Source organism: Hyperolius riggenbachi, chromosome 11 (assembly GCF_040937935.1).
Source record: "Hyperolius riggenbachi isolate aHypRig1 chromosome 11, aHypRig1.pri, whole genome shotgun sequence".
Lineage (NCBI taxonomy): Eukaryota > Metazoa > Chordata > Amphibia > Anura > Hyperoliidae > Hyperolius > Hyperolius riggenbachi.
The window spans coordinates 132,556,961-132,570,982 of NC_090656.1; the positions used below are offsets into that span (position 1 = coordinate 132,556,961).

The following is a 14,022-nucleotide window of genomic DNA, read 5'->3' on the forward strand; positions in this document are numbered from 1 at the left end:
ATTCCCAATTTACGTTCCCAAGCTCTCATATATAGCAGTTTCTCATCAGGGTAACGTCCAAGAAGTAATGCATAGAGTAATGAAATAAAACTCTTCCGTCTAGAAAACCCAAAATAAAGAGATTCAAACGTTTTGAGTTCATTGTTGGGAGGGGAATTTGACAATGCCCCCACTTAGTTTCACTAAGTGGGGGCATCTGAACACTGGAAAAGAAATAACTTTCCCTCCCAACCAAAATTTATTAGCCGAGGTTAACCCCCGTTCTCTCCACCAGGAGAATACCTGAGGACTATTAAAAGCAGGGGGATTCCCCAAAAAGGATAACCTAGAGGAAAGAGGGGACATCAAATTGAGGGGCTATAGACACCCAAAGTTTAGCTAGTGATGATACTATCCTGTTTTTACGGGAAAGAAAAGTTATGTCACGACCAGTTGCCACTGTGATTAAGAGGGCAAATAAAAAGGAAATATAGACAATGCTTCAAAATGATACCATAGAGGAGGAGTAGATTCTAGGCCCAAATCCAATATCCGTCCCAGTTTAGCTGCCAAGCAATATTGCCAAAGACTATGAAGGCCCACACCACCCTGTAGCGGATGCTTGTACATTACATGAGACCTAACCCTGGCTGGTTTATTATTCCAAACAAACCCGTTCAGCTGAGATTGCAGGCCCGATAGAGAGCGTTTCATGAGAGTAATAGGAATGCAGAATACATACAATAGGTTAGGGAGTATGATCCTTTTGCACGCCAAACATCTACCTAGCCAAGAGATCTATTATGAGGACCAACTTTTTAAAAGTTGGGAAATCTGCTTCAGAGTAGAGGGAAAGTTGGCCTCATACAGGTCGCAGTATCGAGGGCTAAGATACATGCCAAGGTATATACATTAGGAGTTACACCAAGTAAAGTCAAAGTTTGCGTCTAACAATTTCAAGGTTTGTGGGAGAAGATTAACCGGTAGAGCAGTGAATTTGGAAGAATTACTTTAAGGCCGGAAAAAGTGGCAAATTGTTCTAATAACCTAAACAGGTTAGGGAGAGTGGTAACTAATCTAGTTAAAAACAGGAGAGCATCATCTGCATATAGAGCCAATTTGATGTTGTCTGCGCCATAATCAGCAATATCAGAATGTTGTCTAATGACAATTGCCAACAGTTCTAGAGCTAATGCAAATAGTAAGGGTGAAAGGGGGCAGCCCTGACAAGTGCCCTTTATAATAGTAATGGGAGAAGAAGTGGCCCCTGAGATACGTACCATAGTGGAGGGATTGTTAAATAATGCTAACACTGCCGATAAAATAGAACCAGAGAGGCTGAAGCCTTCTAAGGCTGTAATCAAGTATTGCCATCCAACGGAATCAAAGGCTTTGCTAATATCAAGACCTAGCATTAAAAATCTAGAATTAGTCAACTCTGCATCTTGTAAAATGTTAACTGCTAGACGGACATTGTCAGAACCTTGTCTATCTGGGATTAATCCAGTCTGAGAAGGAGCTATAAGATTGCCTACCATAGATCCCAAACGTACAATTTACATTCTCATGCTATCTACATTGCATATAGTCTATGGACACTGAAACAAAGTCAAAGGGTTGAGGAACACAAGAATGTGAATAGTGAATACATCAATTACCACCTGGGCCCCCTCTGCTCCAGGGCCCCACAGCAGCTGCTATGGTTGCTATGGGTATTGCTATGCCCCTGTATGAAGTTAATGCTCAAAGCTATGTCTAAGTGTGCCCAAGCTGGCTACTGCTCTCTTAAAGAGTTATGCAAGTTAAAAATTGGTTTAACTTACCTGGGGCTTCTTGCAGCCCCCCTGGAGTCATCTTGTGCCTGCTCCCTCCTACCACGATTCTCCAACAAACACTGGTGACCCCCTGACTGGTGCTGGCCGGTGGTCACAGCCAGTCGGAGGCTACTGCGCATGCCGGGAGTGCTCTGCGCATGCACAGTGGCGATTTTAGTGTACTGTGCATGCGATAGGGTCACTGTGAGCAGACCCATGGCTGGCCAGCAGCGGCAACACCCGTAAAGAGGGTCTTGGACGGCGCGGGCACAGGACGACTTCAGGGGGCTGCAAGGAGCCCCAGGTAAGTTAAACTAATTATTTGTTTTGTCTTTAGATTTCCTTTAAGCTGCTCCACATTTAGTTTACAAAAACAAAACTCACAATAACTATAACTTATGTACCCTTTGTTTTATATTAAAATAAGGTATCAAACTAGTACCATCTGCTCAATAAAACAGTAGCTCTGGAAAACTTTGATTTATTTAACTATGGTGTTAATCCAAAAGACCCTGGAAACTGTAAGAAAACGATCAGACGCCACTAAGCATAGTAATTTCACAAAGAGAAGTAATTTCAGATAGGAGGAAACAAAATGTTTCGCACATAAAGATGGCACAACTTGGTGATTACTAGATGGAGCTATCCACCCATCTCCACTTGGGAATTTGGATTTTTTCTGGTTTGTCACACTGTACCATTGCGATGGACGTGAAAAATTGCACTTTGCTTAATTTATTACCTTAGAAAAACTATAAAATGTATTACATTAAAAAAACTATATACTTTTATTTGATTCCTATCAGGAAAATATTACAAAGATTTCATGCTGAAATCTATTGAAAATCTGTGTGCAGTGTGTGGAGGGATTTGATCAGACAGATTAGTCTCTGATCATATAATGAATCTACTGAAAATTGAGGTGCTGTGTGGCAGAAATCGATTCCTTAATGAATAGATTTCCATCACAGAGGAATCAATCCTTTTTCCATATCAGGTGACAATCTATAAGTGTATGGCCATCTTAAAGGCTTTCAGAGGCCCCAAAATAAATGTAGTTTTAATTAACTGGGGCTTCTTCCAGCTCCTAGAAGTCATTTGGGTCCCTCGCCACAGCTCCTTCCTCTCCGGGGTCCCGCTGGCAGCATCTAAGGATGGCTGAACCCTGAAGGGTTAGTGTCTTCTGTGCATCACATCATCGGGAGCATACTGCACCCAGTGACATGGGCATGTTCTCAGGCAGGCTCATGCGTTCGCAGAAGACACCAAACTATTAGGGATCGGCGATCCTTAGAGGCTGCCACCGGGTCCAGAGCTGCAGCGAGGGACCCAAATGACTTCTAGAGGTTGGAAGAAGTCCCAGTTAAGTAAAACTACATATTGTGACCTTGGAAGTCCTTTAAAGGGATTCCAGGAAAGTCTTATTTAGGATCTGGACTATAGATATACCATAAAGCTCATCTCAGTTCATTTTCACTTCAGGTTTGCTTTAAGCCAAAAACTGGAGTTTTTAGAATATATCTCACCCCTCGTCTGCTGGCCTCTGCTTTATGCAAATCTTTTCTCAAATTTCTGACTTTTTCTGCTGCTGCTTCTGCCTCATCCTCTTTGTCATTCAGCCTGCGAGACAGGCGTCCCATTTGTGAAGTTAGACCATCGCACTTGTCCTCCAATGCACGCATCTCCTCCTGTACTCTCCTCTGTTTCTCCAGAGATGCTCGGAGCTCCTCTCCTTGGGACTTCAGCTGCTCCAACACTTCAGACAGGTCCTGAGGAAAGAAAGCAGTTAACGAGAAGTCTATTGTTTTAAATGACCCCTCTATATACCATTTGTGTCCATGATAAAATCGTTTCAACAGAAAGCGATAGTTCTATGAAGAGTTCAGCCTCCTGATTGGCCTGCTTTTTCATAGCAGCACACATAACATAGTTCAAATTAAGTGTTGCCCAGACTTCTTAAATTTCCGGAAATCAAGAACTTCGAAAGCATGGCCAGTAATCTCTCTGGTCTGAGGCACAACCAATAAGAGCCTCCTCCTGGTAGGAGGCTTTTTAGGGCACTGCCTTGACCAGATGCAGGCTCAAAAAAAAAAAAAAAAAAATCTCGACAAAGTGATTTTTTTACGGCTGCTACTAATAGAGATTATTTCTTGTTGAAACTTTGGACAAAAAAAAAAATAAAATAGGAAAACGTGAAAACTCATGTACATGTACGAGTGTCACTTTTGTACCTTGGTACATCGATCTTTTTCTTGTTTAAGTGTCTTGATTTGTTTTTCCAAGGATTGTACTTGTGCTCCTGAAATGGAATCCTGCTCTTTGGACTTTTCTGTGGAAATATAAAAGTATTTACAGTTTAAAGAAAAAAAAAAAAAAACAAACCTAAAAGTGAATGGCTTGGAACAGTTCAGAACAAGTAATACATTAATTTGGTCATGTGTGAAGCGAGAGGCATATGGAGGCTGCCATAATTATTTACTTTTTAAACAATACCAGTTGCCTGGCATTCTGCTGACCTGTAACAAATGCACAGCTCATAGCTCCTCATTTCTTTCTCTGCAATATTAAAGGACACCTGAACTGAAAAGGATATGGATGTAATCATATTTACATCCTTTTAAACAATACCAGTTGCCTAGCTTTCTGCTGATCTCTTTAGCTGCAGTAGTATCTGGATCACACACCTGAAACAAGCTAATCTAGTCAGACTTAAAGGGAAACTTAACTGAGAAGGATATGGAGGTTTCCTTTTAACCACTTGACAACCATAGGCTTACACCCCCCTAAAGACCAGGCTATGTTTCACAATACAGGGCTGTGCAGCTTGTTCAGGGTGCTGCACAGCCCTGCAACTTAGCACACAACTGCATCTTGCCTCCTTTTAGTGTCCTTAACAGGACACTATGACGGAGGTCTCTGATCGCTGCTGCGATCTTTGTCTTTTGTTTTTTTTATGTTGCTCTAAAGGGAGGCCTTTCCCTCCCTCCGTTCCTTCCTCTCCCTTGTGCCTTCCTAATCGCCAATGGGCGGCGATCGGCACTTTTCCCCGCCTCTCATAGGCATCAGCCTATGAGAGGGCGCCATCTGACAGCCAACCCGGGGGACAGCCGTGTGTCAGACGTACAGCGCTGCAGGAAATCGCAGCGCTGTACAAAAGGTAAACAAAGGAGAATTACTTCCCCTTTTGTCAGAAAACGGCCTGCTAGCCGCAATCGCGGCTAGCAGGCTGATCACGGAGACCCGCTCCGTGAAACGGCAGGGAACAATCGTGCATGCGCGCGCCCATTCCCTGGGAAACTGCAGCCCCAGGACTTGACGCCAATTGGCGTTAGGCGGTCCTGGGGCTGCCGCCGCGTTCACGCCCATTGGCGTGACGCGGTCGTTAGGTAGTTAAAGTGAACCCGAGGTGAAAATAAAACTGGTGAGAAACAATTGTATTTATCCTCCTACTCCTAAAAATAACTTTAGACAACCCAGAATTGTATTTCATATTTAAACATTTAGAAAGTAGATTGAATGTTTTGTTGTCGCTGCTTAGTTGCAGTCTATTAAGTGTCCCTAAATGAAAAAACTAACTATATTGACCATTTTCTCTCCCTCTGCTCTCAGAAATATGTAGAAAAATGTAATATGTAGAAAAAAATTGTTTATCAGTGATGGTTACTATATTCCTGACAAGCTCCTGACAAGACAGAAGCCGTCACTGCCATCCTTAAAAATTAACTCTTCCAGGTAGCAAAATAAAACAAGTAAAACAGCCCGGTTATTAATGTGTTTAGTACTGTACATAAACATGTTTATCTCATCAGGTCACGTCGTCTCGGGTACACTTTAAGCAATACCAGTTGCCTGGCAGTCCTGCTGATCTCTTTAGCTGCAATATTGTATGAATCACACACCTGAAATGAGCATGCAGCTAACCCAGTCTGACTTCAGTCAGAGCACCTGATCTGCATGCTTGTTGAGGGGCCATGGCTAAAGGTATTAGAGACACGGGATTAAAAGGCCTGCCAGGCAACTGGTATTATTTTAAAAGGAAATATTCATATCCCTCTCAAATAAGGTTCCCTTTAAGTCAGAAACATGCGGTCTTCATGCATGTTTAGTGTCTATGACTAGAAGCATTAGAGGCAGAGGATTAGCAGGATAGCCTGGCAAATGTTTAAAAGGAAACAAATATGGCCCTCTCCATACCCTTCTCAGTTCAGGAATCCTTCAAGCTGCTAGATCACTTCTCATCCCCTCCTATCTGTTAGTTACAGGCTGTCAGTCAATAGGAAGGCATAGTTTTGGCATGAACAGGCCTGGATTTACATCACAGGAGCCAAAAGGCACAGTTGTCCTGGCACCCTAGACTTCGCCCTCCATGAACCTAAAAACCCCTGCCTAACAGCTAGGGCTGATCGGAACAGCTGAATTCCGATTTCATCGAAATTTCGTGTACCGCATGCGAAAACCGAATTTCGGGTTCCGAATTTTCGTGTTCCGAGTGCATTTCTATTGAATTAAATAGCGCCAACTTCTGCAGTTAATTGTAAAGCCCCCGGACATGCGATCATATGAAAAGACCTTATAGTTTTTGAGCAAATCGATTTCAAAGTTTCATAGGAAAAATGTTTTTTAAACTGTGTAAAATGACACTGCTGCAGTACAGGTTACTGCATTTCCGAGTTCTGTATACATATTGTATACATTTCATGAAAACAGACCGCGTGGGGTCCCCCCTCCCAAGCCTCCTTAACCTCTTGTCTCCCATGCAGGCTGGGATAGCCAGAATGCGGAGCCCCGGCCGACTGGGGCTTCGCACCCTGAGCTATACCAGCCCGCATGGTCCATGGTATGGGGGGGCTCTGGAGGAGAGGGGCGACCAAGCCTCCCCCTCTCCCCCAGAGCCCTTGTCCAATCCATGGACAAGGGGCTCTTCCCCACCTCCGGTGCCCCAGGAGGAGGTGGGGGCCGCCGATGTCCTGGGGGGTTCATGGTGCCATCCGGGGTTCCCCTTTAACAAGCGGACCACGGAAGCCGCCCCCTCCCCAGGAGAAATGAGTATAGGGGTACACGGTACCCCTTACCCATTTCAGCAGAGTTAAAAAAAGAAATAAAAACACGACAACGAAAAAAGTCCTTTATTGTTCTAAATTAACCAGGGATACTTACCTTGCGATAATCCCACGCCAGTACACTCAGGAGTGCTCCCACGCCAGTATCCTCTTATGACATCCCACCTCCCTCCCACACCGACGAACTCCCACCACTGGTCACAGTCAGCCTCTGCATCGGTATAGCAGAGGCTATGAAAACGAAAATCATGCCTTTGAAACAAGAAATTTCAGCAAACAGTGATGCAATCAAAATGGCCACTGGGAAATCCCAGAACGCTAGAGGCCACACTAGAGTGGCGAAACCAGCCATTTTTCACATAGATGGTGGGTCCAGGTGACCAGAGCAGGAGGTGCCCTAGACCCACCTATTTATGTGAAATAACGCTCAATATGACACTCTGAGGTGGCCTCTGGGGAACGGGGATTCCCCAGCAGCCATTTTGTTTATGACACTGTTTGCCGAAAATTGTTTTAGCAAACAATTTTCGTGTTTCTAGCTTATGCAATACAGATTGCAGAGGCTGTCTACAGCCATTCAGCCCCGGGAGTTGGGCGGGTGCATGGGACCACTCCTGAGGATACTGGCGTGGGATTATTGCAAGGTAAGTATCCCTGGTTAATTTAGAATAATAAAGGACTTTTTTAGTTGTCATGTTTTTATTTCTTTTTTTAACTCTGCTGAAATGGGTAAGGGGTACCGTGTACCCCTATACTCATTTCTCCTGGGGAGGGGGCGGCTTCCGGGGTCCGCTTGTTAAAGGGGAACCCTGGATGGCACCATGAACCCTTCAGGACGTCGGCGGCCCCCACCTCCTCCTGGGGCACCGGAGGTGGGGAAGAGCCCCTTGTCCATGGATTGGACAAAGGCTCTGGGGGAGAGGGGGAGGCTTGGCCACGCCTCTCCTCCAGAGCCCCCCCCCCCCCATACCATGGACCAAGCGGGCTGGTATAGCTCAGGGTGCGAAGCTCCAGTCGGCCGGGGCTCCGCATTATGGCTATCCCAGCCTGCATGGGGGACAAGGGGTTAAGGAGGCTTGGGGGGGGGGACCCCACGCTGTCTGTTTTCATGAAATGTATACAATATGTATAAAGAACTCGGAATGCAGTAACCTGTACTGCAGCAGTGTCATTTTACACAGTTTAAAAAAACATTTTTCCTATGAAACTTTAAAATCGTTTTTTTCAAAAATTATAAGGTCTTTTCACAAAATTTTTTTTTACCATGTTCCTACTCATCTGCTTAATATACATGCCAAATTTGGTGATGATAGCATGTAAGGGGGCTTTACAATTAACCATGGAATTTAGCACTATTGACTTCAATGTAAACGTGAATTCGGTACTCGGAATTGCAGAATTTTCGAGTTTCGAGTGCTTACTCGGAACTGCCAAATTCTGATGGCAAACTCGAAATTCGGAATCCGAGAGCTCAGCCCTACTAACTGTACCACAAGTTTGCTGGCTGTCCCAGCTGTCACTTCTCCCTTACTTCCCTTGTCCATCATATGTAGCTACAGGTGTCACTTAGCATTAGGTAGCCAGAGGTAACATCAGTATCGTGACAAGATAATGTACTCTGTATAGCGGTGCGTAATATGTCGGTGCCATATAAATACTTAAATAAAAATAGATAACAGGTAACAATGTTTGTCTACATGCAAACACACAATGTACTATTACATTACATGAGACAACTAACAATCAAAAAATCCCTTTAATGTGGCCACATCTTAAATAAGACATGCTTCACAAGTCTGTCCAGTTGAAATCAAATTGTGGGTCAAATCGAATGGAACATTTGACGATTGGTACAGAGAGCATACAAAAGCAGCTAGGAAGAGGTAGACAAGTCATATATACAGGATATAATATACAGTGCTCAGCATAAAGGAGTACTCTCCCTTTAAAAAGTACAAATTTAATCAGTAGCTCAATGCACAAAAGAACAATTTCCAAATTTTTCACAAGGCTGAGTTTTATTGAACACTTGTTTAACTCCATAACATGAAATTGAGGTTAAAAACTTAAAATATTCAGTTTTACTCAAATTGGTTGAAGCAAAAATGAATACACCCCACAACCAAAAACTACTACATCTAGTATTTTGTATGCCCACCATGATTTTTAAGGACAGCACCAAGTCTTCTAGGCATGGAATGAACAAGTTGGCGACATATTGCAACATCTTTCTCCATGCCTTAAGAATAACCTGTTTTAGAGCCTGGATGCTGGATGGTCAACTTGATGCTCAACTTGTCGCTTCAGAATTCCCCACAGGTGTTTGATTGGGTTCAGATCAGGAGTCATACTTGGCCATTCAATCACCTTCACCCTGTTCTTCTTCAGAAATGTAACAGTAGCTTTAGATGTGTGTTTTGGATCATTGTGTTGGAAAATTGCACAACGACCAAGTGAACGAAGTGATGGCAACATCTTCTTCAGTATAGAGCAGTACATTGTTGAGTTTATGATACCATCAATAAAATGCAGCTCCCCAACACCAGCAGCATTCATGCAGCCCCACATAAGGACACTGCCGCCATCATGTTTCACTGCACTCACCATGCATTTTCTTTGAAAGCCTCACCTTTACGACACCATACAGTTATGAAATAATTCGTTCCAAAAACTGTGATCTTTGTCTCATGACTCCAGAGTATAGGGTCCTAGTAGTCTTCATATTTTTCAGCATGGGCCCTAGCAAATTCTATGCACGCTTTTTTGTGCATGGGCTTTAGGAGAAGCTTCCTTTGTGGACGATATCCATGCATGCCATTCCTCTGCGGTGTGTGCCGTATAGTGTCACAGGAATCGGTCACTCCAGTTTGGCTTTTTTACTGGTTTAGCTAACTGCAGGTGAAATTGCATGGCTATTTTCAACCTTTCATCAGAAGATGCTCCTGTCGAGATGTTAACTTCTGTAGACGGCCTGGACGTCTCTGTAAGATGGTTGCACTTCCATCTTTCTTACATTTTTGGATCACTTTTGCTACATTATTTTGGGCTGGAGGAAGCCCAAGGTAAGTGGAATTTTTTTTAGTTCCTCGGACCTTCCCTTTAAATTAATCATTTTTCTCCTAAGACTATAAATGGGGTCTACTCATTTTTGCAACATGGGCTTGAATTACTTTGTTAGGAAAATCACTTTGTGTGTGAAAATTAACAAATCTTGTTTGCAATCAATGGCCCACATTTGTGGGAGTATTTTGTAGTACAGCATCTCATCGAAAAAATGTTGATACTGAAAGGTAACTAAAGGTTTTCTGACAAATGTAGTGGGGTGTACTCATTCATGCTGAGATATATATATATATTACACAAAGTAACCACACTTGCCTCTAATCTGGAAGCTGTGTAGGTAAGCAATAGGTAACCATTTATATATCCTTGTTACCTACTCTGTGCTAAGGTATTTTCACTACTGCTGTTCTTGGGGAGCAGGCTCTGGGGGTGGCAACAAAAATTCTGCTGGGAAATTCCCATTGGGGCACAAGCTTCTGTAGCTACACCACTATAATCCACATTTACACGCCAAGGCAGCTATGTTACCCTGGAAGCAATCACAACACCTCTACTACAAGTTGCGATAAATGCACTACATGTACCCCACCACTACCACACTTTTTCAATCCTAGATGAGCCATTTGGTGTGCCACTGTAATTTCCTGAAAAACTGCTACACTGCTATATCTGTCCTTTAACTACTTACCGACTGCTCCACGCCAATTGGCGTGAGCAGTGCGGCAGCCCCAGGTCTACTCCACGCCCATTGGCGTGAACGGTCTTCTATGGGGCTAGCAGGAGAGTGCGCGCATCTCCTGATCAGGGGGCAGAGCTCCACCCCGCCTTCAGTCTTCGTGCGGCGACCGCTGTCTATTAGGGCAGTACAGTGCTGCGATCTAAGGCAGCGCTGTACTGGGGACAGCCATGTGACACGGCTGTCCCCTCCAGAGTGTCGGCGGTGATCCGATCACAATGATTGGCCAGCGGGGGAGGGTGGGTGGGGTATTAAAAATGGAAAAAAATACATTTTTATTAAAAAAATAATATTTCTAAAAAAAAAAAAAAAAAAAAAAAAAAATAGACATTGGAGGGGATGACCAGACCCCATCAACAGGAAGCTCTATTGGTGGGGGGAAAAGGGGGGGGGGGTGGATCACTTGATTGCTGTGCGGCCCTGCAGTTTGGCCTTAAAGCTGCAGTGGCCCTATTAACAAAAAAATGGCCTGGTCACTAGGGGGGTTTAATACCGTGTGTCCTCAAGAGGTCAAAGAGTTCCAGATATTATATAGAAAACCGGAAGATGGGTAACGCAGTAAAATACTCACCTTAGCCACATCAGTAACCAGAATTGTTTGTCTCTAAAATTTGGAGTTGGAACTTGGCAGTCTTTACAGGATGAAACATTTCTGCAATTTGGCCTTTACACACAAATACAGTGCAAACATCTAATGGCAGCTCCTTCTATGGTCACTAAAGATTCAATCTTCTTCATTCAATTTTACCAAATCTATGTAACATAAGGGTAAATTAAGTGAATATATTGAATGGATAATTTAGGCAGGTCTCTTATATTACATAGACATGGTAAGATTGCATGAAAAATATTGGCTCATTAACGGCCACCATGACAAAGAAGGATCAAGCATACATCCTGGCAAATGTGCTGATCTGGTGATGAATGTGGGAAACCTAATGCTGGGCATAGACGGGTCAATCCGGCGGCCGATTAGCCGCTGGATCGACTCCAGCCGTGTCCCCGCTCGTCTGAGCGGATCGATTCGCGCTTGTCCCCGCCGGCGGTCCTTATCAGCCGCTCGATTCCCTGCCATTCTCCGCCGGCGGGAATCGAGCGGGCGCGGGTCGAGCGGCTTGATCGGGCCAGCTAAATATCAGCTGGCCGGATCAGCTGGTCGATACACTGTACAAAAACGTACCGCGTATCCCCAGCATAAGGCCATTTTTGCACAGACAGCTGGAGACCATGAATTCACTGCCTTGTCAGCAGCTCCTGTCCACTGACTGGGTGATTACTAGCGCTCAGCTAGGTGTGGTGGACAGGGGGCCCCCCATGGATTTGCCTGAGCACAGCAGTTGTGGTGCTCTGATGAGATATGAGACTTTTGGTCACTGGGTAACACCTCTGTGTATCAAACGTGACATGAGCAGCGTTGCCAAATGCTGCCATTCAACTGCATGCAGTTACAGCCAAACGAGTAGTTCAGCCTTTGGGTAAAAAGAGGCTTAAAGGACTTACGAGGCGAAATTCATAAAAAAAGCTAATTACCTCATTGCAAAAGCAGACCTCAGGGCAGACGAACAGCACCTTCCCTGTCATTGTCAGGTGCTTTATGAGGCTAATCCAGTCTTCATTACAGGTCCCGACCCTCCCCAGGGTCACCTTACGAGAATCGCCGCTTTAAAAATGATCTCGTGCACAGCTCTCATAGCCGGAGCTGCGCAGTATTACAGCCCCGCTCGTGTCCGCCCTCTCTCCGTGCGATTTATCTCTCCGTCCGATACGTCATGTGGGCGGCTCCACATGACCACCCACATGACTTACTACACAGTGCCAGCCAGCCGCGCCCCCTCAGCAGAGAATACAAGCGCTGAGCGAGCGAGGACTTGCTCGCTCAGCGCTTGTATTCTCTGCTGAGGGGGCGCGGCTGGCTGGCACTGTGTAGTAAGTCATGTGGGTGGTCATGTGGAGCCGCCCACATGACGTATCGGACGGAGAGATAAATCGCACGGAGAGAGAGCGGACACGAGCGGGGCTGTAATACTGCGCAGCTCCGGCTATGAGAGCTGTGCACGAGATCATTTTTAAAGCGGCGATTCTCGTAAGGCGACCCTGGGGAGGGTCGGGACCTGTAATGAAGACTGGATTAGCCTCATAAAGCACCTGACAATGACAGGGAAGGTGCTGTTCGTCTGCCCTGAGGTCTGCTTTTGCAATGAGGTAATTAGCTTTTTTTATGAATTTCGCCTCGTAAGTCCTTTAAAGTGAACTTGAACGGAGTAAAATAATCCTATATAAAAAAAACCCTGTGTCCATGCGTGCGCGTGTGCGTGTCCTGCTTCCAGACTTGACAGTTTGCGGTCTGTGAACCTCATTGCATTGTGGGAAATAACCGCTTTTTCCAACTGCAAAGCAAGCAACATCTCCCTGAAGACAGACAGCGGTGGAGGACGGGCGAGTGGGATGCATCTGTGCGCACAATGTTGGGAAGAAAGGGGTCTTCGGGGGAGCGCCCGTAGCCTAGCACCTACTTTTTAATGGGCGGGATTTTTACTAGTTTAAAATAAAGTCATAATGTACCTGCAAATAAATATTACATACCTACCTCACAGTCAGTTCCTCTTAGAAGCTCACCATTTTCTTCTTACAACTATTCCTTCCAGTTCGGACAAGATTTTCTCAGAACTGAATTAAATCAGTTGCTGTCAGTTAGAACTGAAAGGACAACTGATGAGCAAGGTAATGTCCATGATTCCCTATGGCTCAAGTGGGCAATGTTACAGTTTAACAGTGTGCTGACCAGGAAGCCGTTATGAGGTAATGGCCATTTTAAAAATGGAGGACCGAGAATTCCATTGATCACAGTGGAAAAACAGGACACAGGAGGGGAGAAAGAGAATAATGAATAGACTACGTAGGAGTTAAGTACAACATGTGTAAGTTAATTTTGGCGTTTATTTTCAGTTCAGTTTTGCTTTAAGTGTTAAATTAATGAAATTCCCTTGTACATTACATAACTACGGGAATTCTCTTTTACAATTCTGCCAAAATAAGTAGGATGCAATATTTACACTTACCTGCTAATTTCTTCTGCAAAATCTCCATCTCGGTCTTCAAGCTGCGAATCTCATTGTCTTTATTAGCTGAGTTTTGCATAGTTTCTTCAAGAACAAGTAAAACAATCCTTTAGAAAATTTTCTTCTAACGAGTTTGAGACATGAAAGATTAAACATATAACTACCTTGAAAATGATCTTTTTCTTGCCGGAGTATGGTTCCCACGCCATTACTGACACAGCTCATGAGTTTCCCAGTGTCCGACAAGGAACTGAATTTATACAGCAAAGAATAATCATAAACGCATTTCACTTTGCTGCAGCACACAATTT

The 14,022-nt window shown here is 44.3% G+C and overlaps 1 protein-coding gene across 3 annotated transcripts in view; it reads right to left on the bottom strand.

Annotated features, from left to right (window-relative positions):
* Positions 1–14,022, bottom strand: part of CDC42BPG (CDC42 binding protein kinase gamma) — a 327,785-nt gene that overhangs the window by 96,378 nt on the left and 217,385 nt on the right. For all 3 annotated transcript variants that reach the window (XM_068259435.1, XM_068259434.1, XM_068259436.1), the window contains 4 exons: positions 13,876–13,961; positions 13,712–13,795; positions 4,025–4,122; positions 3,320–3,562 (listed from right to left, as the gene is read on the bottom strand). In XM_068259435.1, coding sequence (XP_068115536.1) covers positions 3,320–3,562; positions 4,025–4,122; positions 13,712–13,795; positions 13,876–13,961 — 511 coding nt within the window. The remainder of the gene's footprint in view (positions 1–3,319; positions 3,563–4,024; positions 4,123–13,711; positions 13,796–13,875; positions 13,962–14,022) is intronic.